The 25,917-nt window shown below is 45.7% G+C and overlaps 1 protein-coding gene across 1 annotated transcript; it reads left to right on the forward strand.

Annotated features, from left to right (window-relative positions):
• The first annotated feature begins 8,635 nt into the window (after positions 1–8,635).
• LOC119331832 (probable calcium-binding protein CML30) lies at positions 8,636–9,968 on the forward strand. The gene has a single exon (XM_037605005.1). The coding sequence runs from the start codon at positions 8,875–8,877 to the stop codon at positions 9,565–9,567; it is 693 nt and encodes a 230-aa protein (XP_037460902.1). The 5' UTR covers positions 8,636–8,874; the 3' UTR covers positions 9,568–9,968.
• Positions 9,969–25,917: the final 15,949 nt, after the last annotated feature.

A 25,917-nucleotide genomic window follows, 5' to 3' on the forward strand; every position in this document is an offset into this window, starting at 1 on the left:
CCGATGCAGCATGGACAATAAAGGACATTGTCTCGTCCGGCCCTCCCCGCACCTTGCATCGAGAAACGGATTCGACATGGCCCACCCAAGGAGCGGGGTGGAGAGATTGAAATGCTTCAATGAAGCACAAAAGATATGTCTTGAGGCACTACATCACCACCCCGTTGCCGCCAAGCTGGAAGAGAAACCAACCCCGCTTTGGGATGAGTAGGATTACGCTACCCTGACTTTGCCAACGGTGGAAGCACACCTCAAGGACCCCCGCTCTGCCCTATCGACACTCCCGAGGCCAATTCAGTCTGAGGTTGCCACCATGGCTTCTACCTAGTTGTCACGCCATGTGTAGCCTTAGCCTTCCACTGCCACCTTTCAGGGATGCAGCCTCGACGTCTAGCTAATCACACTCTATCAGCCCTAATCTCTCAGGATGATAACCCTATCACACCGTAGTACAAAAGTCGACAATCGTGTGGAGCACAACAAAGAACTGTGCCTAGTGAGGGCACAATCTTTTTCAAAAAAAAATGCATGTCATTACAAAAAGGGGTTACCTAAAGGGGTAAAAAGGAATATATATGATAGCCTGCTAGTGATTCAGACGGTCTTTGGGGACAAGTGCCTCTTGCAATTATTCCCCGATAAGGCGCCATCAATACATAAGTGGGATGTACAATCCCTTTGTTCTTCGCTTTTTAATAGTGGACCGACACCTTCTCTGTTCTCGCTTTGCAATGGATTCCAAAAAAGGTGGATGCGCATGCAAAGGTTTTCTAAAGTACGTATAATACGCACTTGTTCTTCTCACATAAAAATGAGGAGAAGGCCAAAACAATGCCCTGGCCAAACTTGTTTGCCTTGCTCCCATGCAAAATGGTCATGTTTTTGTTTTTGCATTATTTTGTTATGTGTGCACAATATATTAGTATAGCATTTTTATAACTATTATTTTCCAGCTTGGAATCCCTTTTCGGGGTTACCAACCAAGGGTGTTGTTCGTTCATTAAGAAGCATAAAAATTGCATGGTTAATTGGGAAACCGAGTGAATACCATATACGAAAGGGCACAAAGCACCACACACCCCATCGACAATAAAATGTCATTGTTGTGTCATGCCTCCCCGCACCCCTGCATCTTGCAAGCCATATTCGACATGACCCACCCTAGGAGAGGGGTGGAGACCTTGAAATGCTTCGATGAAACACAAAAGACATGTCGTGAGGCACTACGTCATCACCTCACCAGCACCGCCTCCGCCGCCACGGAGTTGAAAGAGAAGCCAAACCCGCTATGGGATGAGCATGATTGAGCCACCCTGACTTTGTCGATGGTGAAAGCACACCTTGAGGACCCCACACTGCCCCATAACCTCCGACACTCCTGAGGCCAATTCAGTCTGAGGTTGCCACCATGGCATCTGCTTAGCTGCCACGCCATATGTAGCCTTCCACCGTCATCTTCCGGAGATGCAGCCCAGCCTCGACATCTAGTTAATCACACTCTATCGGCCCTAATCTCTCAAGTCAATAATTTGGTCACATTGTAGTACAAACTCGACATTCTCATGGAGCACAACAAAGAACACTGCCTAGCTAGTGAGCCAGGGGCGGATCTAGTGGGGGTGTCGTGGGTGCCATGGCACCCCTTCCAAAATTGTAAGATAAAATTTATTATATTGTTAACACTAAATATCCATCAAGTTTTTTGCTATTTTAAGAGTATTTGTTGAGATTATGATGATTTTTAATGTAAACAAACCGTGGGTCCCGCAAACCTGCGATTCTAGGCCGCCATTGTAATGAGCGCACAATCTTTTTTGAAAAATATGCATTCCATTGTGAAAAGGGGCAACCAAGGGTAAGAAGAATATATAATAGCTCACGGGCGATTCAGACGGTCCTTGAGGACAAGTGCCTCTTGCAATTATTCCCCGATAAGGCGCCATCAATACGTACGCTATCACAACTTAATAGTGGGATACATAATCCGTTTGCTTTTCGCTTTTAACATGAAAGCGAGCAGAACATGACTAATTCCTTTTCCATTACTCTCATATGACATATATATACAGATTAATTTTCAACTTAGTTTCTAGGGGATGGAAAATGAAAAAAAGAGGGTGCATGCACTATCGGAAAATCCGCTGCACACCCTCACAATCAGCTTAAGAAGAGGAAAAGGATACAAGTTTTTTTTTCTTTCGGAACAACAAGCCTCCTCGTTGATTTCATTAAACAAACCGTCACAATATCACAAAGTTGAAAACAAGCTCGAAAGAAAACAATTATACAAAATGAGTGTCTCTAAGTGAAAACAAAAAAATAAAGAAAAAGGAAAGGGAGGAAAATATGATTGAAAATTCTAGACCAACGGAGTAATACGGGGGTTTTGAACGTCTCGACCCTCTTGCCTGGTACACAGGCAACCCCGGCCGTTCACCGGAAACCACAGGAATGTTTCAAGTTGAGGGACCTGCTCACCACACTAACTCACTCTCATTTTTTACCAGGTGGAGTCGTGTCGTGCAACACTAAAAAATTAATTCAGGACGGACGGCGACGACCCGGAAGTGGTCAAGAGACCCGATTAAATCCACGTTGCTAGCTTGCTTTTTTCTTTTCTTTTCTTTTCACGAAAATGAGGGAATCTAGACTCTAAAATACATCTATATACATCGAGGCCTCATATATATCCATAGATAGTCTATTTAAAATCTCTAGAAAGACATAGATTTAGAAACGAATGAAGTAGCTGTTAAAGGACGGTTTGGCCTAACTGGAGCTCGAAATGCAGCGGACCGACTGCCTTCTCCGCTCTTACCTTGCAATTTCCAAAAGAAACCGGTTGCGCGTGCAAAGGGCTTCCACAATACTCGTGCTTCTCCAAAAATGAGGAGAAAATTAAAGAAAAAAAATGCCCTAACCAAAATTTGTTTGCCTTGCTCCCATCCCATGCAAAATGGTCATATTTTTGCATGGCTTTGTTATGTCTGCATATTATATTACTGTTTTTTGCGGGTGCATATTATATTACTACAACATTTTATATCTATTATTTATCAGCGTGCAAGCTCTTTTCGAGTTGCCGGGTAGGAGCATTGTTTATTCATTAAGAGGTATAAAACTGCCTGATTAATTGGGAGGAAATCAAGTGAGCATCATATACGAAAGGTCAACAAACCCACACACACCGACAGACCATCGGAAAAGCCATTGTTGCGGCATGCCCTCCCCGTACCCTGCATTGAGTGAGACGGATTCGATACGACCCACCCAAGGAGAGGGGTACGTGGAGGCCTCAATGATTCGATGAAGCGCAAAAGACATGTCTTGAGGCACATCGTCAACACCCCACTGCCGCCAATTTGGAGGTGAAACAAAACCCGCTATGGGATGAGCAGGATTGAGCCACATTCACTTTGTCGACGGTGGAAGCACACCCCCATAACCTCTGACACTCTCGAGGCCAATTCAGCCTGAGGTTGCCACCATGGCATCTGCCTACCTGTTGCGCCATTTGCAGCCTTCTACCACCACCTTCGAGTGTAGCATCCTTGACGACTAGCCAATCACATTCTATCGCCTCTAATCGCTCGAGCCGATACCCCTGCCTAGTGAGCAAAAAGTCGACACTCGCATGTAGCACAAGAAAGACACAGCCTGGTGAGCGCACAATGTTTTTCGGGAAATACGCATGTCATTACCAAAAAGGGTAAAAGGAATATATGATGGTGTGATGGCGATTCGGACAGTCTTTGAGGACAAGTGCATCGTGCTATTATTCCCCAATAAGCCACCATCAATACGTACGCTATCCCAACTTTAATAGTGAGACATGTAATCCCTTTGTTTTTCACTTTTAACATGAAAACGAGCAGAACCGGACTAATTCCTTCCCCTTTTATTTTGACATAACAGAAATGCAAAGTTCCAACTTGTAGATATCCAGGGGACAGAAAACGAAAGAGAGGTGAGTGCATGCACTATCATAAAAATCCGCTGCACACACTCACAATTAGCTTAAGAAGAAGGGGGAAATATTTTCTGAAACAACGAGGCTCCTCGTCGATTTTCATTAAAGAAGTCGCCGCAATATTACAAAGTTCAAAACAAGCCCGAAAGAAAAACAAATTATACAAAATGAGCTTGCCTAAGTGAAAACCAAAAGGAGACGAAAGGGGGAAATTAATGATGGAGCGTGTGTGTGTGTGTGTGTGTGTGTGTGTGTGTGTGTGTGTGTGTGTGTGTGCGGGATAATGATGGAGCGTATGACGTATCAACCCTGTTGCCTGGTACACAGGCAACCCCGTTTACCACAAACCACAGGAATGTTTCAAGCTGAGGAGCTCCAAGCTGAGAGACCTCCACTCCACACCACACCACACCACACCACACCACACCAACTCACTGATTTATTTCTTACCTGGTGCAGCCGTGTCGTGTAACGCTAATTTATGTCAGGACGGCGACGACCCGGAAGCGGTCGGAGACCCGATCGATTAAATCCAAGTCTTTTCTTCGCTTTGGTTGGACCGACCGACCGGTTCCTTCCTGTGGAAAGCGCAGGCAGGCTGACTTGTCAAGCAAGCCATGCGACGCATTGTCCCGCTCTCCGGGAAAGACCGCGACCGGGCTTGGACGCCCCCGTCGCGTTGCGTTCGCACGGGACGGGACAGGGCACGGGTGGAGGCCGGGTCCGGGGAATGCGTGGGAGGACGCGCACCTTTCGCTCTCTGTATGTACTGTGTTACGGGGTCAATGTTTTGTCCGTTGGTGGTGCGCTGGTGCTACGGGGTCAGCGTGTCAATGTCGTCGCTTTCGAAACCCATCATCCAGCGTTGTCCGTATACATTTCAAACACATCTTCAACAAATCGGATGAAACTCTTATAAACACAGCAAGTTTCATACAAATTGGACGAAAACGTTAGCATTTTGGACATGTTTTAACTAGAAAAGGTCAAACTATGTGAACGTCCTGCCGCGCGGAGCTCCATTCCCGCGACACGGATACACTATACTAGTCTACGCCTATCGCGGTGGATCTCTTTGTCTTTCCCATATCCAGCAGCCCGCTCATCAGACTGTCATGAGCTCCGGAGCTATATTCTTTTCGTGTATCTTTCCTACGTCCGGTTGCGCCACTCATCGGAGCGGAAAAGGGGGTGCTTCAGCCGGAGGGGGAAAGAGGGATGCTCCTTCGCTTCCGTTAAGGCGAGAGCCTCCCTTGTTCTACTTTCCCTCGATGTTGGAGGTGGTCGCGGATGCGCTGGCCACCGACTCGTCGATCTTCGCGTAGCCGACTTCTTTCTCCACCGACCGGGCGTCGTTCTGTCAACGTTGACGGCAGATGGCCTTGTCCATGGCAGTCACGATGCTCGTTCCGTCGTGCGCCTTCCTGGAGCAATTAGCCACTCCTCCGCGAGCTGGCTTGGAGGGGCAAGTTGCTCAACCACGCGCCGGCTTCGGGCGCCAACTTGCTCCGTCGGGCTAGGTGAGGGAGGTGGAGCGGCGAGTTGTCTGGCTCTTATCCGGCAGGCTTAGCGGGCCACCCAGCTAGCTTTCATGCCGGTGAACTCCTCTTTTTGCTCGCCTTGTGCCATGGAGATTATGGAGAAAATGGTGCATGGAGGAGACGAGAGCGGAGGTTTGGCGCGATTTTTGCCCGGCGTCTGGTACCATTTAAATAGCGGCCGGACGGGAGAAACTTGCTCGGCGTTGTGTTCAATGCCGACCCACTTGTGAACGGACGTGTGACTGGAGTAGTTTAGTCGGCTTCCACGCGGGTTTAATTGAGGCATTTGAATGCGACGAGGAAGCGTGTTCAGCCGGGCGTGCTGTGTGCGGCGCCCTCGGCCGGCGGGTTGCTTTGGTGCCGGAGGTAGTGAGAGGTCGTGTCCGCCTTGAGCTGGCTTCAATGTGAAGTGACTGCTCTACAGCGGCATGAATGTGGGCAGCCGACGCCGGGCCGGAACGCGCGTGGGCATTGGAGAAGGGGTTTGGATGGGTCAGGGTGGTCAGAAGCAGACATGGGTGCTATGTGGACGTCCGCAAAGCCCTCGCGTTTGTCTCCAATTTGCAGAAGAAAGTACGTCCCGACTGTTCTACGGAGCGATACATGTCCGTGTTAAATGGTGCAACACGTCCGGACCGCAGGGTCGAAACTCGGTTTGAGGTCGGCGGTGGAGGCGTTATTCTTTCTTTCTTTCTTTCTTTCGGGGACCTCATGTACTGCCGATCTTTGTTTCGAGGACCCGTCCATGTCCTGCTCTTGTCGACCGGGTATTCATTCGTCCTACTAGCCGCGATCGCTACAAGAGAGCGCTCCTGTGGGTGGTGTGAGTCTCAGTGCACCGTCCTATCCGTTCGTATGTACCCCGCGACCTTGTGCGTGCGTGCTGCCCTCGCCCGAAAGATCGCTGTAGCTTTGCTCTGATGAAAGCGTTGCGGTGTCAGCGACGTTTCCCGTCGGTCGGCGTAGCGTAGGGTAGGGACGCCCGAGCCCGACAGTGCCGTTGGTGCCACTGGGCGCCGCTCCCTCGCATGCGCTCTCATTTAAAAACGGCTACTACTCGCTCGCCTGCGGTGCGGTGTGATGCGATGCGATGCGTCCGGATGGATGATGGGGGGCTCACGCGTCATTCGGTGGCAGTACCAACGCCCCGACGCGCTTCCAACCCGTCCCCGATCCCGCGCCTCTTTTAAACACCGCCCACCCTGCCTGCCTCAGCCTTCGGGGCAGTGGCGATGCCAGGATCACAAGTATGTGATGTCATTTGAAATCTATGATGTCAAATACATGTGTTTTCACCAATTTTATGACTTTTTTTGCATGATTTCTACTTGTGTATAAAGGATTTGCCAAAAACCTGTGTGGTCAAATGACCACACTCCTCTCAACGTGGCTTCGCCGCTGCTTCGGGGTCACGCCATTCACGGGTAGGCCCGTCGAGTGCCCTTAAATTCCGTGGACGCCCCACTTCTCCTTTGAAAAAAAACATCTTGGTTGGAAATTTTGCTAGTGCATAGAGTCTATCCTTTTTTTTGCGAATAAGTGCATAGAGTCTATCCAACATCACACCAAAAATTTGGTGACCTAGAATGGGTTTTAGAGGTGGAGAGAGAAGGTTCTTGGTCTCAAGTTTTTTTCTTCTGCTTTTTAAGCATGCATGCCAAATGCTAAAGGCCAAACTTTTGAAAAGCAAATGAAACATGAACATAGACGCACAGTTCATTGCGTAAATTTGAACTCTGGTATGAAACGTTGCACATTAAACATAAAGAAAAGGCAACATGAATTTAAAAGCTAACTCGAGCACTACATTGCAAAAAATTAAGAAGAACTGCTCTAGTCCGAGTCGTCACGCCAGAGGTTAGTCGTTGACGTCCTTGTTGAGGAGATGTTCATCACACCTCCACCGCAGGGCCCGGGCTCATGGTCATCGGTGGTAGTCCGGTAGACCTACTCCACGACACCTCTTCCTCCTTCACCTCCTCGTCGGAGAACTCAGCCTCGAGCTTTTCAAACACCTCGTCAATCTCGGCGTACCTTCGGGCGGTCCGCTCACGCTTCTCCCCACTTAGAAGGTGACCTGCTTCCCTCTTCTGGCCATCACCAAAACGGGTTTCTCCTCACCTTTGACGTCTACTTTAGAGGTAGAGGGAGGTGGGCTCAGCCCACATGGTTTATCAGTCTAGGCCTAGGTTTGTGTCACCTCCAGTGTTTTTGGATGGAGAGACTCGTTTGGAATAAAATCTCCTCGGTCTTGGCTCCACCGCCGCCATGCCTTTGAGCGGTGAGCCAAGACAACTCGCGGGCTATCTTCCAACCCTCCATTAGGGCGGTCATTTGGTGTCTTCGGCAAGACGACAACATTGGTCAGGGTTTTTGTTTTTCGGCATGGGCCTACTTCAATTGTGACCGATCCAACCCTGTTCACAAGCGCTAGAGAGGATGTACAATGGTCAAGTCGGTTGTGGTCATTTTGGATAACACCACCGATGATGGTCAACTGTCGGATCCTTCACCACTCTGCCATCAGCTTCTCATCTGAGACGCTAGTCCTCTATCGTAGCCTCGATTACTTCCCGACCGCATGCAACAAAGTCAGGCTTGCTCCGACGGTGGAGCAGCAGCAACAACGTGTCATCGGCTCGTTCTGGCGAAAGATTATCGTCTCCACATGAGTATAGATATAATTTATTGCTTTTCCAAGGGTGCCGTGTAATGGATCAGGTGGCCTTTTTGACAAAGAAAAAGGACCCCGATAAGTGCCACACATGTGGCACGAGCAGATGGCAACTCCGAACGTTTTTATAGCAAGTTTAGTTATGCGAGGATGTCAACTTTAGTTGTCAAAACATGACAATTTTTTTCCGGATGTCAAGTTTCAGCTTTTTTGGCTTTGTTTTTTTCTTTTCGACCGACATCTATAGTTGTGAAGAACGTCAGGGCCGGATTGCTTCGTGCCACCACGCATGTGGCACTCATCATTTGGGAAGAAAAAATATCTCTCTTATTTTTTGGTGGGAGGCGTGGATAGTAATACGAGAAATGAACGGGGATGCAGGTGTCAACTTGCCCATGCATCGTCATAACCACCCACGGTCTACTACCAGGTCGCACGATCGGGCAGCAACTGAACCAACCAACCAACCAACCGCTTGCCTCTTCCACCCCACGACTCTTCTCCTTCTCCATCTTTACTCACTCCGTCGTCGACTCTTTCGTCGCCGTCGCCTCTGCCTCATATATTACCCGCTGCGTGCCATCTGCCCTCACATTCACACACACTCGCCCGCGGACAAGCCAACTCTTGCGCTCCCCCCTCCCACAGCAGGCCAGCACTGCGGCAGCGCCAAGAGCCAGCGTCCGTCCATGGCGCCTCTGCTCCTGCTCTTCCTCCTCGGCGGCCTCTGCGCCCTCTTCTCCCTCGCCTCCTCCTCCTCGCGCGGCGCCAAGAAGTGCTGCGACGCCGACGGCGAGAAGGCCAAGAGCCACAACCGCGGGGAGCAGGGAGAGAAGGCCAGCGGCAAGGTGGAGGAGAGGGCGGCGCCGGCGGACCGGGAGGCGGACCTGGGGATCGTGTTCTCCACGTTCGACCACGACGGCGACGGCTTCATCACGGCGGGCGAGCTGGAGGAGTCGCTGAAGCGGCTGGGCATCGCGGTCTCCGCCGCCGAGGCCGCCGCCATGGTGGCCCGCGTCGACGCCAACAGCGACGGCCTCATCGACATCCACGAGTTCCGCGAGCTCTACGACTCCATCCCCAAGAAGCGCAAGGCCTCGCTCCTGCCCCCCTCCGCCGGCGCCGAGGCCGGGGCTGAGGAGGAGGAGGAGGACGAGGAGGGGGAGGAGATGGACCTCAAGGAGGCGTTCGACGTGTTCGACGGCAACAAGGACGGCCTCATCTCCGCCGAGGAGCTGGGCACCGTGCTGGGCTCCCTCGGCCTGCGCGGCCGCCCCGCCGCCGCCGAGTGCCGCGACATGATACGCCTCGTCGACAGCGACGGCGACGGCATGGTCAACTTCGAGGAGTTCAAGCGCATGATGGCCGTCGTCAAGGCCTAGCCCCACCCCCACCTCCACTCCACCCTCCTATTCTCCCCTCCCTTCCCCCAGAGATCAAAATTTTTGTTCTTGGATTCTGCGAATCCGAGCGACGTTGTTGGTGATCTGCTCTGCTCTTGGACTGGATCCGAAGATCAGGCGACGAAGAACCCACTAATCAACCAGTTTATTACGGGAGAGGGGGCTGGCCGGAAGCTAAATCAGCTTCCCGCTCCGGCCGTGTGTTCTCCCCTCCCCTGTTCTTGCTGATCAGCTTCGTTTCTCTTCTCCTCTCCTCTGCTGTGTTACTGACAAGTACTCTATCAAGTATGCATGTAAATATTATTTCTTGGTCGGCTGGTGAAAATGAAGATCTCAAATGCATAAGAATTAAGAATTGCTCTGATCCCGTGCTTGTTTAATTATGTGCCATTTTTTTGGAGCCAAACTTTCAGAGCTTTAGCCATGGACACTTGTCCATGAAGAAAGCCAGAAAGAAAGTACCTGTCTTTGTGGACAAGGTAGGTATTTTGCCATCTTACGCTGTCAAAAGCAAATTTTACATCTGGAGACTGAGTTGTGTGTATAGACTTTTGTACCATTTGCTCTTGTCTTTGAACAAATCGATGTGCACATACGCAGTTGAGTGGGTCTTTAGGCGTGCCATTTTTACCCGGTCAGAGTCTTAGGGAAAGAAATAATTCACTAGCGCTAACCTGAGAGAAATCAAAGAACAACAAAATCCTGAGATGTAGGCCTGTACTTTGTTCTTACTCTGAAGAACGTCTTGACCGGAGAAAATCCCATCAAAATAGCCACCTGCGTGTGAAAACATCGGCCGTTTTTCTCCTCCTCATCGTACTCTGAGTGCAAACTCCTCGTCACTAGTCTGCAAAACTGCCGTTGAAGCAAGCACTGGTATCCACAACGGTCTGAAGAACCAGTGTAAACTGACCGATCCTCTTCAGAAAGCTACGCCATGCCTTGTCTCATTCTCATGTTAGCGAGACCCGTTAAAACTGCGGCCCAAAGTCAATGGTTAGTCCTAGCATTTTTAAAGCGGCACTGAAGATATTGTTTCCCAAATCTTTTCTCACGCTCAGGGATCACTGTCAGCGTTTATTAACTTGGATCTGGCTACAGGGAGGCCTGCAGCAGCAGCAGCAGTGGTAGCATTTAAAAGCAGCAGTGTAGATTTTCCTACGCTCCAGATCGCCGTCAGCGTTTTTATGAAACCCTAACTCTGGGATCTGGCTAGCTATGGCCTGCAGTAAATTATCATTTTAATCCGTGGTTGACAAATGGGCCGGTGACGTAGGTAGCAGAAGCTGCGTACATAGAAGCAACAGATGGCAGGAGGAGGAGGATCGGTGATTTGGGGAGCGGAGAAAGAAGGGAGGGAGGGAGCATGTGCTGGGCGTCAATGGCGGGCAGAGATGATGAGATGGGCCGATGGGCGCGGCATCAACCTTGAGAACCCAAGCGAGATGCGGATTCCCAGACAGGTGGAATGTGGTTCGATCCCATCTATGCTTCCGTCTTGGCGCGTCGACAGGAGAGCAATGGCTGGCTGGCCACTTTCTCTTGGCGAGGGGCGGTCATGGTCTCAGAAAGGAGCTGTGAATTTGTAACGGAGGGCGTGGTTTTGGATGCTTGGATAATGACCAAAACTTGAGAATGGCAGAAATCTAGACACCTAGGAATTCAAATATCCATTTTTTGCTGATTCCTGGTCCCCAAAGAAGTTCCCACACGGTCAGTCGACACTACAGTACAATCTTTTTGCACCTACATGAACAGACTATTACACCACCGAGATATTATTTTAGGTATTTATGAACACATTTTGTAAAATAGATTGAACTAACTAACGGCGGAGCCATTATTTTGCTAGATGAACATTCATTTATAACACGGTAACCACTTTTCTTTCGACTTGTACAAACAAAATTACAAATCAGACGGAGAAATAGTCAAATTTCTTAGAATTTGTCACGGGTGAATAACCTATGAAACACAAACATGATCAAGCTGAACTAAATTCAAAGATTATAAGTAGTAGCAATGTTGGGAATATCGTTTATCGGGAACTTATTAGTCGACCAAAGATAAGGGGTATACCGGCTGATTGATCTTATCGGTCAAACACCGATAAGCGATAAATCGGCCAATTTTTCAGAATATCGGCCGATATCTTGAACAGTGGTAGTAGTATGTGAATCGCATACCCTAATAGGTGAAAACCTAAGATGCTGAACACACTCTGGCTAGAAGAGGCGTAATCCACCCACGCTAATAGTCGGGAACCCTACAATGCCGCCGAATTTTCTATGGAAGCCGACTCAAAACATTTTGATCTTAGGTGCATTTCCCTCTAGAAAACATGTTATGGTGGAAGACCCACCTGTCAATATATTTATTTTGAGAAACACGGTACACATGCAGACACTCACAACATGCACGCACGCCTATCCGTACCTCTATGATCGCCTTCGAGAGATTGGGCCAATAAATCTAATTAAAAATATGCGACCACCCGTGTCAAGTCTCGAACTTGAACCCGGGTGGGCTAATTTCACCTCTTGTAACTAGCTCTCCGATGTGTTGTAAGTTCAAAGTGCCCCCTTGTATCTTTTGCACTTTCCTTGTTTTCTTGTTTGCTTGGAGATGTTCTAGCGCAGGTGGTGGTCGTCATTTGGCGTTGATGGCGGAGGAGCCTGCCAAGGTTGGCACCTCAATCTGCTTGGAGATGGACCAGTGGAAGATGGTGGAGACGACACATGTGAGTGCGTCAGACCGGTTTATGCCCCAGACCCGGTATGTGGCTAGGCTGGGGATTCCGGCTTTCGATGTTAGGATTAGGTGAGTGGTCTGGGTAGTGGCCTAGCTAGCACCCCTTCATCATATGGATAGGAGTAGCGGCATATGTTGCCTAGATGGTGGATTCAGGCTTATTGTTGTAACACTTTGTAAGGTCCTCGAGAATAATAAAAAAAACGGCCGTATGCAACTCCCAGATGGAGAGGCCGGGGGTCATCCTCCTTTTCTAAAAAAAAACTATCTAAAATAGGCTTAGTTCGTTATTGTAAGATTACTTGGTCAAGTGTTCCTCCGTCGTTGTCTTGTTAGGCAATAAGGTGGGGGAGACTAGAATAGAATTTGCCCTTTAGGTGAGATCGTGAGATCAAATAAAAAAATTCATATTTAGGTACTCCAAAATTTATGAAATTATTTGACAACATACCTATGATGTACATCTACAACTCCAAAAAAAATCAGCCCAAAACTCAATCTACAATTGGAGAAACAAAAATGAAAAATTCTACTATGAATAGTGTCATTGGGTGAATAGTGTTTGACACTATTCACATTCGATTTGTCTTTTTTGTTTCTCTAAGTGTAGTTTGAGTCAGGAGCAAACTTTTAAACATCAAACATGGAAATGTGTCGATCTCCAAATATTTTTAGAATTATTTAACATATTTTGTATGTTTAAAAAGATTGATCTCACCTAAGGAGATCCCACTCTAGTCTTCCCCGCAATAAGGTTGATACCACATAAGAGCAAATTTGGAGAAACATTGGCCATAATAAAAAGTGGATACCACCACCACAACCAAGATAAGTTGAAACATCGAACACCAACCAGGTGGATTGAGATCTGATAAATTTGAGGAACAAAAAAATCATTGGCTCCCTGAACTCTATGATTCATCGGCCACCATAATCGCAACATGACAATATAGGGTTGTGAGAATTTTATTTCCCACCTCTACTGTCAAGACATTACACAAGGACCAAACGACCTATATAGCATTTCACAATGTCAGTGAATCCCTCCACCGACGGACGTCCTAGCTCGCCGACAATTACTGTTGAGAAAAACAAAGAGAACAATAGAACCCTGAAGAAAACTACAGTATAAAAAAAATCAGAAAGAACTAAAAGAAAATCAAAGAAAGAAAAGGAATGGAAAAACTAGTAACAACTGAGAAAAAACAAAGTAAAAACGTGAAGAAATAAAGGAAAATTAAGTAAACAAAGAAAACCAAGAAATAAACGAAACCTGATGATAAACCCGAGAAAACAGAAAAATCAGGAAAAGCCAAACCAAAAAGAGAAGAAAAAATATGGAAAAAGCCTAGCGAGTGAACCCAGGGAACCAGCTAATGAGAAAGAAAAGCTAGCCCCTAGTAGCTACTAGTGGGGCCTAAAACTTTCAGCTAGACGGATGTTTGTCTTTGGCGAGATATAAAATGCACACTCCAGCCCGCTTTCTGCCTGGGCGCTGGCCCATTTCCGAGTGGGGCGTCGCCGTTTTATTTTTCTGTGGTTTTTTGTGTTTTTTTCATGTCTTTTTGCTTCTTTACAAATGGGTTAATTTTTAAAAAAATCAGACAATTTTATAAAGGTCACATATATTAAAAAAATAATCATGACATTAAAATAATTTCATTTTTAAAGAAAAACGGCAAATTTACAAAATATTCTAGATAGTTGAAAGCAGTGTTTATAGATTTGAAAATTGGTACTGGATTTTAATAAATGTTCCTAATTTTTAAAAATAATAATAAACTCCGGCAAAATTCAAGTTGTTTTGGAATTTACAAAAAATATTCCCAATATTCAGAAAATGCTGGCCGATTCGCAAAATTAAAAAAATGTTATTTGAATCACAAGATTGCTCCAAAATTTTTAAAAATGATCACAGATTTGAAGGATTGACAAATTTTGAAAATCTTCATAAATTTTAAAAATGTTGTCGTATATCAATAAGTAAGTATTTAAATTTTTTGAGAAATTGAGCGTGATTTAAAATAGTTCATGATTTTTTTTTAAAAACCATTATTTTGATTTTTTGAATTAGAAGTAAAAATAAGAAAAGGAAAAATGAAAAAAACTGAAAGAATAATGTTCTACTCCTTGGAATAAACCTAAGGTTTCATCTTTCACTTAGTTTTCTCCGGACTAGCTTTTCAACCAACGAATGGAGGAAAAGGCTTACCGCGATTGTTGAAGTCCTGCCAGCGCGCGCTCGTGAAGCGGGTGATCGACTCTAGCGCTCACCTTGTAGTTTGTCGCTCTGCTGCTCGCCGTCGTCCGTGTGAGATTGGGAAGAGTGGAGAGAGGAAAGAGAGAGCGGTGAGGGAAGGTGAGTGTAATTACGTTGCTGCTTTGAGAAACAATGCAACTTCTTGAGACCGCCTCGTTGCATGCAGGCTCTGTCGCCCACGTGCCACGAGTTGCATCGCTCGGGCCTCGGTGTGGAAAAAAGACCGTTCCCTTGAAGCCAGGCCGAAAAGTGCATTAAGATTCATGCGGGTCAACATTTTCATGCGACCCAGCCAACCAAACATGCCAAAAAAATCGCACGAGCATGGTTTGGATGGATGCAACGATCAAACGCGTCCTTCCTGCCCCCTATTCCCCACCGCCATTGTATTTTCTGGTTTTCCAGCCCCTTTTGTTTTCATCAACCCATGCTTTGCTAACCAAATAAAACCCAACAAATTCACAGTGCATAAATAATTTGCCTTTTTATTTTAAACCGGATACATGTCATATTTTTTATAACTTTATAAATAGCAATAAATTCATGGCTCGGAAGTAAAAAAATATCGAACAATATCTTATAGTACTATTTGGTAACCCAATAAGCAATTTAGGGAATAGCTAGAAAATTTATATACTTTATAACGAAAACATATCTTTTTTGTCTATTTGATCTACATAAGATTTGTCCCATATGGTCCTCTTCTTGTGTTAAAAAATACTGTCCCGTGCTAACGCACGGGCATATATAGTACCTAGTAGTTGGAGAACGTAGTAATTTAAAAAAAAAATCCTACGCACACGCAAGATCATGGTGATGCATAGCAACGAGAGGGGAGAGTGTTGTCCATGTACCCTCGTAGACCGAAAACGGAAGCGTTAGCACAACGCGGTTGATGTAGTCGTACGTCTTCACGATCCGACCGATCAAGTACCGAACGCACGACACCTCCGAGTTCAGCACACGTTCAGCCCGATGACGTCCCTCGAACTCTGATCCAGCCGAGTGTTGAGGGAAAGTTTCGTCAGCATGACGGCATGGTGACGATGATGATGTTCTACCGACGCAGGGCTTCGCCTAAGCACCGCTACAATATTATCGAGGTGGACTATGGTGGAGGGGGGCACCGCACACGGCTAAAAGATCAAACGATCAATTGTTGTGTCTTTGGGGTGCCCCCTGCCCCCGTATACAAAGGAGCAAGGGGGGAGGTGCGGCCGGCCTAGAGGGGCGCGCCAGGAGGAGTCCTACTCCTACCGGGAGTAGGACTCCCTCCCTTTCCTAGTTGGATTAGGAGTGGAGGGGGGAAAGAGGTGGAAGAGAGGAAGGAAGGGGGGGGGGGGCGCCGCCCCCTCTCCTTGTCCTATTCGGACTAGGGGGAGGGGCGTGCGGCCCTGCCCTGGCCGCCTTTCCTCTTCTCCACAAGGCCCACTATGGCCCATTAAGCTCCCGGGGGGTTCCGATAACCTCCCGGTACTCCGGTAAAATCCCGATTTCACCCGGAACACTTCCGATATCCAAACATAGGCTTCCAATATATCAATCTTCATGCCTCGACCATTTCGAGACTCCTCGTCATGTCCGTGATCACATCTGGGACTCCGAACAACCTTCGGTACATCAAAACATATAAACTCATAATATAACTGTCATCGAAACGTTAAGCGTGCGGACCCTATGGGTTCGAGAACTATGTAGACATGACCGAGACATGTCTTCGGTCAATAACCAATAGCGGAACCTGGATGCTCATATTGGCTCCCACATATTCTACGAAGATCTTTATCGGTCAGACTGCATAACAACATACATTGTTCCCTTTGTCATCGGTATGTTACTTGCCCGAGATTTGATCGTCGGTATCTCAATACCTAGTTCAATCTCGTTACCGGCAAGTCTCTTTACTCGTTTCGTAATATATTATCCCGCAACTAACTCATTAGTTGCAATGCTTGCAAGGCTTAAGTGATGTGCATTACCGAGAGGGCCCAGAGATACCTCTCTGACAATCGGAGTGACAAATCCTAATCTCGAAATACGCCAACCCAACAAGTACCTTCGGAGACACCTGTAGAGCACCTTTATAATCACCCAGTTACGTTGTGAAGTTTGGTAGCACACAAAGTGTTCCTCCGGTAAACGGGAGTTGCATAATCTCATAGTCATAGGAACATGTATAAGTCATGAAGAAAGCAATAGCAACATACTAAACGATCTAGTGCTAAGCTAACGGAATGGGTCAAGTCAATCACATCATTCTCCTAATGATATGATCCCGTTAATCAAATGACAACCCAAGTCAATGGTTAGGAAACTTAACCATCTTTGATTAACAAGCTAGTCAAGTAGAGGCATACTAGTGACACTCTGTTTGTCTATGTATTCACACATGTATTATGTTTCCAGTTAATACAATTCTAGCATGAATAATAAACATTTATCATGATATAAGGAAATAAATAATAACTTTATTATTGCCTCTAGGGCATATTTCCTTCAGTCTCCCACTTGCACTAGAGTCAATAATCTAGATTACATAGTAATGATTTTAACACCCATGGAGTCTTGGTGCTGATCATGTTTTGCTCGTGGAAGAGGCTTAGTCAACGGGTCTGCAACATTCAGATCCATATGTATCTTGCAAATTTCTATGTCTCCCACCTGGACTACCCGGATGGAATTGAAGCGTCTCTTGATGTGCTTGGTTCTCTTGTGAAATCTGGATTCCTTCGCCAAGGCAATTGCACCAGTATTGTCACAAAAGATTTTCATTGGACCCGATGCACTAGGTATGATACCTAGATCGGATATGAACTCCTTCATCCAGACTCCTTCATTTGCTGCTTTCGAAGCAGCTACGTACTCGGCTTCACACGTAGATCCCGCCACGATGCTTTGTTTAGAACTGAACCAACTGACAGCTCCACCGTTCAATGTAAACACGTATCCGGTTTGTGATTTAGAATCGTCCGGATCAGTGTCAAAGCTTGCATCTACGTAACCGTTTACGATGAGCTCTTTGTCACCTCCATAAACGAGAAACAAATCCTTAGTCCTTTTCAGGTATTCCAGGATGTTCTTGACCGCTGTCCAGTGATCCACTCCTGGATTACTTTGATACCTCCCTGCTAGACTTATAGCAAGGCACACATCAGGTCTGGTACACAACATTGCATACATGATAGAGTCTATGGCTGAAGCATAGGGAACATCTTTCATTTTCTCTCTATCTTCTGCAGTGGTCGGGCATTGAGTCTTACTCAACTTCACACATTGTGACACAGGCAAGAACCCTTTCTTTGCTTGATCCATTTTGAACTTCTTCAAAACTTTGTCAAGGTATGTGCTTTGTGAAAGTCCAATTAAGCGTCTTGATCTATCTCTATAGATCTTGATGCCCAATATATAAGCAGCTTCACCGAGGTCTTTCATTAAAAAACTCTTATTCAAGTATCCCTTTATGCTATCCAGAAATTCTATATCATTTCCAATCAGTAATATGTCATCCACATATAATATTAGAAATGCTACAGAGCTCCCACTCACTTTCTTGTAAATACAGGCTTCTCCAAAAGTCTGTACAAAACCAAATGCTTTGATCACACTATCAAAGCGTTTATTCCAACTCCGAGAGGCTTGCACCAGTCTATAAATGGATCACTGGAGCTTGCACACTTTGTTAGCTCCCTTTGGATCGACAAAACCTTCCGGTTGCATCATATACAACTCTTCTTCCAGAAATCCATTCAGGAATGCAGTCTTTACATCCATTTGCCAAATTTCATACTCATAAAATGCAGCAATTGCTAACATGGTTCGGACAGACTTAAGCATCGCTACGGGTGAGAAGGTCTCATCGTAGTCAATCCCTTGAACTTGTCGAAAACCTTCCGCAACAAGTCGAGTTTTATAGACAGTAACATTACCGTCAGCGTCAGTCTTCTTCTTGAAGATCGATTTATTCTCAATTGCTTGCCGATCATCGGGAAAGTCAACCAAAGTCCACACTTTGTTCTCATACATGGATCCCATCTCAGATTTCATGGCTCCAAGCCATTTTGCGGAATCTGGGCTCACCATCGCTTCTTCATAGTTCGTAGGTTCATCATGGTCTAGTAACATAACTTCCAGAACAGGATTACCGTACCACTCCGGTGCGGATCTTACTCTGGTTGACCTACGAGGTTCAGTAACAACTTGATCTGAAGTTTCATGATCATCATCATTAACTTCCTCACTATTTGGTGTAGGTGTCGCAGAAACCGGTTTCTGTGATGAACTACTTTCCAATAAGGGAGCAGGTACAGTTACATCATCAAGTTCTACTTTCCTCGCACTCACTTCTTTCGAGAGAAACTCCTTCTCCAGAAAGACTCTGAATTTAGCAACAAAAGTCTTGCCTTCGGATCTATGATAGAAAGTGTACCCAATAGTCTCTTTTGGGTATCCTATGAAGACACATTTCTCCGATTTGGGTTCGAGCTTATCAGGTTGAAGCTTTTTCACATAAGCATCGCAGCCCCAAACTTTAAGAAACGACAACTTTGGTTTCTTGCCAAACCACAGTTCATAAGGCGTCGTCTCAACGGATTTCGATGGTGCCCTATTTAACGTGAATGCGGCCGTCTCTAAAGCATAACCCCAAAACGATAGCGGTAAATGGGTAAGAGACATCATAGATCGCACCATATCTAGTAAAGTATGATTACGACGTTCGGACACACCATTACACTGTGGTGTTCCAGGTGGCGTGAGTTGCGAAACTATTCTGCATTGTCTCAAATGTAGACCAGACTCGTAACTCAAGTATTCTCCTCCACGATCTGATCGTAGAAACTTTATTTTCTTGTTACGATGATTTTCAACTTCACTCTGAAATTCTTTGAACTTTTCAAACGTTTCAGACTTATGTTTCATTAAGTAGATATACCCATATCTGCTTAAATCATCTGTGAAGGTGAGAAAATAACGATATCCGCCACGAGCCTCAACATTCATCGGACCACATACATATGTATGTATGATTTCCAACAAATCTGTTGCTCTCTCCATAGTACCAGAGAACGGCGTTTTAGTCATCTTGCCCATGAGGCACGGTTCGCAAGTACCAAGTGATTCATAATCTAGTGGTTCCAAAAGTCCATCAGTATGGAGTTTCTTCATGCGCTTTACACCGATATGACCTAAACGGCAGTGCCACAAATAAGTTGCACTATCATTATCAACTCTGCATCTTTTGGCTTCAATATTATGAATATGTGTATCACCACTATCGAGATTCAAAAAAAATAGACCACTCTTCAAGGGTGCATGACCATAAAAGATATTACTCATATAAATAGAACAACCATTATTCTCTGATTCAAATGAATAACCGTCTCGCATCAAACAAGATCCAGATATAATGTTCATGCTCAACGCTAGCACCAAATAACAATTATTTAGGTCTAATACTAATCCCGAAGGTAGATGTAGAGGTAGCGTGCCGACCACGATCACATCGACTTTGGAACCATTTCCCACGCGCATCGTCACCTCGTCCTTAGCCAATCTTCGCTTAATCCATAGCCCCTGTTTCGAGTTGCAAATATTAGCAACAGAACCAGTATCAAATACCCAGGTGCTACTGTGAGCATTAGTAAGGTACACATCAATAATATGTATATCACATATACCTTTGTTCACCTTGCCATCCTTCTTATCCGCCAAATACTTGGGGCAGTTCCGCTTCCAGTGACCAGTCTACTTGCAGTAGAAGCACTCAGTCTCAGGCTTAGGTCCAGACTTGGGTTTCTCTGCCTGAGCAGCAACTTGTTTGCTGTTCTTCTTGAAGTTCCTCTTCTTCTTTCCTTTGCCCTTTTTCTTGAAACTGGCGGTGTTATTGACCATCAACACTTGATGCTCCTTCTTGATTTCTACATCCGCAACCTTTAGCTCTGTTGGAAAGGCAGTGCCTAGGAGGCGCTTAGGCAAGTCTAAGGCGCTAGGCAATGGCCAGACGCCTCGCCTAGGGCATAAATGGAGATCTAGGCAAGGCAATCAAGGAATTGCCTACCCAAGCATGAAATCATGCCACATACTGCACTGATATGCCAAACGGGTTATATTCCAATGGCATTAGATGGTAATTAACTTATTAATATGCCCTAAACTAATATCAACACCCATATAATAATCATAAATACACTATGAGTAAAAACTATATTACCGCCTAGGCCGCGCCTAGGACGCTTAGGCACCGCCTAGGCACTAGGCGAAGGCCAACCGCCTCGCTTACGCCTACCGCTTTTTCTAACCTTGGCCTTTAGCATTGCGAAGAGCTCAGGAATAGTCTTATTCATCCCTTGCATATTATAGTTCATCATGAAGCTTTTGTAGCTTGGTGGCAGTGATTGAAGAACTCTGTCAATGACACTATCAACAGGAAGATTAACTCCCAGTTGAGTCAAGTGATTATGATACCCAGACATTTTGAGTATATGTTCACTAACAGAACTATTCTCCTCCATCTTGCAGCTATAGAACTTATTGGAGACTTCATATCTCTCAATCCAGGCATTTGCTTGAAATATTAACTTCAACTTTTGCAACATCTCATATGCTCCATGACGTTCAAAACTTCGTTGAAGTCCCGGTTCTAAGCCGTAAAGCATGGCACATTGAACTATCGAGTAGTCATCAGCTTTGCTCTGCCAGACATTCTTAACGTCGTTAGTTGCATCAGCAGCAGACATGGCACCCAGCGGTGCTTCCAGGACGTAATTCTTCTGTGCAGCAATGAGGATAATCCTCAAATTACGGACCCAGTCCGTGTAATTGCTACCATCATCTTTCAACTTTGCTTTCTCAAGGAACGCATTAAAATTCAACGGAACAATAGCACGAGCCATCTATCTACAATCAACATAGACAAGCAAGATACTATCAGGTACTAAGTTCATGATAAATTTAAGTTCAATTAATCATATTACTTAAGAACTCCCACTTAGATCGACATCCCTCTAATCCTCTAAGTGATCACGTGATCCATATCAACTAAACCATGTCCGATCATCACCTGAGATGGAGTAGTTTCAATGGTGAACATCATTATGTTGATCATATATACTATATGATTCACGCTCGACCTTTCGGTCTTCGTGTTCCGAGGCCATATCTATTATATGCTAGGCTCGTCAAGTTTAACCTGAGCATTCCGCGTGTGCAACTGTTTTGCACCCGTTGTATTTGAACGTAGAGCCTATCACACCCGATCATCACGTGGTGTCTCAGCACGAAAAACTTTCGCAATGGTGCATACTCATGGAGAACACTTATACTTCGATATTTAGTGAGGGATCATCTTATAATGCTACCGTCAATCAAAGCAAGATAAGATGCATGAAAGATAAACATCACATGCAATCAATATAAGTGACATGATATGGCCATCATCATCTTGTGCTTGTGATCTCCATCTCCGAAGCACCATCATGATCACCATCGTCACCGGCGCGACACCTTGATCTCTATCGTAGCATCGTTGTTGTCTCGCCAATCTTATGCTTCTATTACTATCGCTACCGCTTAGTGATAAAGTAAAGCATTATAGGGCGATTGCATTGCATACAATAAAGTGATAACCATATGGCTCCTGCCAGTTGCCGATAACTCGGTTACAAAACATGATCATCTCATACAATAAAAATTTAGCATCATGTCTTGACCATATCACATCACAACATGCCCTGCAAAAACAAGTTAGACGTCCTCTACTTTGTTGTTGCAAATTTTACGTGGCTGCTACGGGCTTAGCAAGAACCGTTCTTACCTACGCATCAAAACCACAACGATAGTTTGTCAAGTTGGTGTTGTTTTAACCTTCACAAGGACCGGGCGTAGCCACACTTGGTTCAACTAAAGTTGGAGAAACTGACACCCGCCAACCACCTGTGTGCAAAGCACGTCGGTAGAACCAGTCTCGTGTAAGCGTACGTGTAATGTCGGTCCGGGCCGCTTCATCCAACAATACCGCTGAACCAAAGTATGACATGCTGGTAAGCAGTATGACTTATATCGCCCACAACTCACTTGTGTTCTACTCGTGCACATAACATCAACGCATAAAACTAGGCTCGGATGCCACTGTTGGAGAATGTAGTAATTTCAAAAAAATTGCTACGCACACGCAAGATCATGGTGATGCATAGCAACGAGACGGGAGAGTGTTGTCCACGTACCCTCGTAGACCGAAAGCGGAAGCATTAGCACAATGCGGTTGATGTAGTCGTACGTCCTCATGATCCGACCGATCAAGTACCGAACGCACGGCACCTCCGAGTTCAGCACACGTTCAGCCCGATGACGTCCCTCGAACTCTGATCCAGCCGAGTGTTGAGGGAAAGTTTCGTCAGCATGACAGCGTGGTGACGATGATGATGTTCTACCAACGTAGGGCTTCGCCTAAGCACCGCTACAATATTATCGAGGTGGACTATGGTGGAGGGGGGCACCGCACACGGCTAAAAGATCAAACGATCAATTGTTGTGTCTTTGGGGTGCCCCCTGCCCCCGTATATAAAGGAGCAAGGGGGGAGGTGCGGCCGGCCTAGAGGGGCGCGCCAGGAGGAGTCCTACTCCTACCGGGAGTAGGACTCCCTCCCTTTCCTAGTTGGATTAGGAGTGGAGGGGGGAAAGAGGTGGAAGAGAGGAAGGAAAGGGGGGCGCCGGCCCCCTCTCCTTGTCCTATTCAGACTATGGGGGAGGGGCGTGCAGCCCTGCCCTGGCCGCCTCTCCTCTTCTCCATAAGGCCCACTATGGCCCATTAAGCTCCCGGGGGGTTCCGGTAACCTCCCGGTACTCCGGTAAAATCCCAATTTCACCCGGAACACTTCCGGTATCCAAACATAGGCTTCCAATATATCAATCATCATGTCTCGACCATTCTAAGACTCCTCGTCATGTCCGTGATCACATCCGGGACTCCGAACAACCTTCGGTACATCAAAACATATAAACTCATAATATAACTGTCATTGAAACGTTAAGCGTGCGGATCCTACGGGTTCAAGAACTATGTAGACATGACCGAGACATGTCTCCGGTCAATAACCAATAGCGGAACCTGGATGCTCATATTGGCTCCCACATATTCTACGAAGATCTTTATCTGTCAGACCGCATAACAACATACGTTGTTCCCTTTGTCATCGGTATGTTACTTGCCCGAGATTCGATCGTCGGTATCTCAATACCTAGTTCAATCTCGTTACTGGCAAGTCTCTTTACTCGTTCCGTAATACATTATCCCGCAACTAACTCATTAGTTGCAATGCTTGCAAGGCTTAAGTGATGTGTATTACCGAGAGGGCCTAGAGATACCTCTCCAACAATCGGAGTGACAAATCCTAATCTCGAAATACGCCAACCCAACAAGTACCTTCGGAGACACCTGTAGAGAACCTTTATAATCACCAGTTACATTGTGACGTTTGGTAGCACACAAAGTGTTCCTCCGGTAAACGGGAGTTGCATAATCTCACAGTCATAGGAACATGTATAAGTCATGAAGAAAGCAATAACAACATACTAAATGATAGAGTGTTAAGCTAACGGAATGGGTCAAGTCAATCACATCATTCTCCTAATGATATGATCCCGTTAATCAAATGACAACCCATGTCAATGGTTAGGAAACTTAACCATCTTTGATTAACGAGCTAGTCAAGTAGAGGCATACTAGTGACACTCTGTTTGTCTATGTATTCACACATGTATTATGTTTCCGGTTAATACAATTCTAGCATGAATAATAAACATTTATCATGATATAAGAAAATAAATAATAACTTTATTATTGCCTCTAGGGCATATTTCCTTCACTAGTAACCCTAAAAAAAGAGTGAACCAACCTATGGTTGGATGGTTAGACAGACAGTGGTATCCTAGCTCACCAGGGTTCGAGTCCTAATGCTCGCATTATTATTGGATTTATTTCAGGATTATCCCTATGGTCTCTCGAAGGTGCTCATATGGGTAGGGTGGGTATGCGTGTGTTCACAGGGATGAGTGTATGCGCGTACGTATGAACGATTGTGTCTTTACAGTGTTAAAAAATCCAAATAAAAAAGAGACAGGAGCACTCCCCACAGTCCATGCTATATGTAATGGAGCCCAAACGCGCCCTCCAACCCTCTCCCGCCGCCGCTCCACAGCCCCACCTGCTACCGTTGCCTATCTATTTGAAGGAAATATGCCCTAGAGGCAATAATAAAGTTGTTATTTATATTTCCTTATATCATGATAAATGTTTATTATTCATGCTAGAATTGTATTAACCGGGAACTTAGTACATGTGTGAATACATAGACAAAATAGGGTGTCCCTAGTATGCCTCTACTTGACTAGCTCGTTAATCAAAGATGGTTAAGTTTCCTGATCATAGAAATGTGTTGTCATTTGATGAACGAGATCACATCATTAGAGAATGATGTGATGCACAAGACCCATCTGTTAGCTTAGCATAAATGATCGTTTAGTTTTATTGCTATTGCTTTCATCATGACTTATACATGTTCCTCTGACTATGAGATTATGCAACTCCCGAATACCGGAGGAACACCTTGTGTGCTATCAAACGTCACAACGTAACTGGGTGATTATAAAGATGCTCTATAGGTGTCTCCGATTGTGTTTGTTGAGTTGGCATAGATCGAGATTATGATTTATCACTCCGTGTATCAGAGAGGTATCTCTGGGCCCTCTCGGTAATGCACATCACTATGAGCCTTGCAAGCAATGTGAATAATGAGTTAGTTGCAAGATGATTCATTACGGAACGAGTAAAGAGACTTGCCAGTAACGATATTGAACTAGGTATGATGATACAGATGATCGAATCTCGGGCAAGTAAGATACCGATGACAAAGGGAACAACGTATGTTGTTATGTGGTTTGACCGATAAAGATCTTTGTAGAATATGTATGGGACAATATGAGAATCCAGGTTTCGCTATTGGTTATTGACCGGAGATGTGTCTCGGTCATGTCTACATAGTTCTCGAACCCGTAGGGTCCGCACGCTTAACGTTCAATGACAATTTGTATTATGAGTTATGTGATTTGATGTATCGAAGGTTGTTCGGAGTTCCGGATGAGATCACGGACATGACGAGGAGTCTTGAAATGGTTGAGACATAAAGATCGATATATTGGAAGGCTATATTCGGACATCGAAAAGTTTTCGAGTGATTCGGGTATTTTTCGGAGTACCGGAGAGTTACGGGAATTCGCCGGAGGAAGTAGTGGGCCTTAATGGGCCATACGGGAAAGGAGAAAAG

The sequence above is a fragment of the Triticum dicoccoides genome, chromosome 7A (genome assembly GCF_002162155.2).
Source record: "Triticum dicoccoides isolate Atlit2015 ecotype Zavitan chromosome 7A, WEW_v2.0, whole genome shotgun sequence".
NCBI lineage: Eukaryota > Viridiplantae > Streptophyta > Magnoliopsida > Poales > Poaceae > Triticum > Triticum dicoccoides.

What these genes read in the sequence shown, in the direction of transcription:
- LOC119331832 (XM_037605005.1), top strand. Translation starts at nt 8,875, where the DNA reads ATGGCGCCTCTGCTCCTGCTCTTCCTCCTCGGCGGCCTCTGCGCCCTC.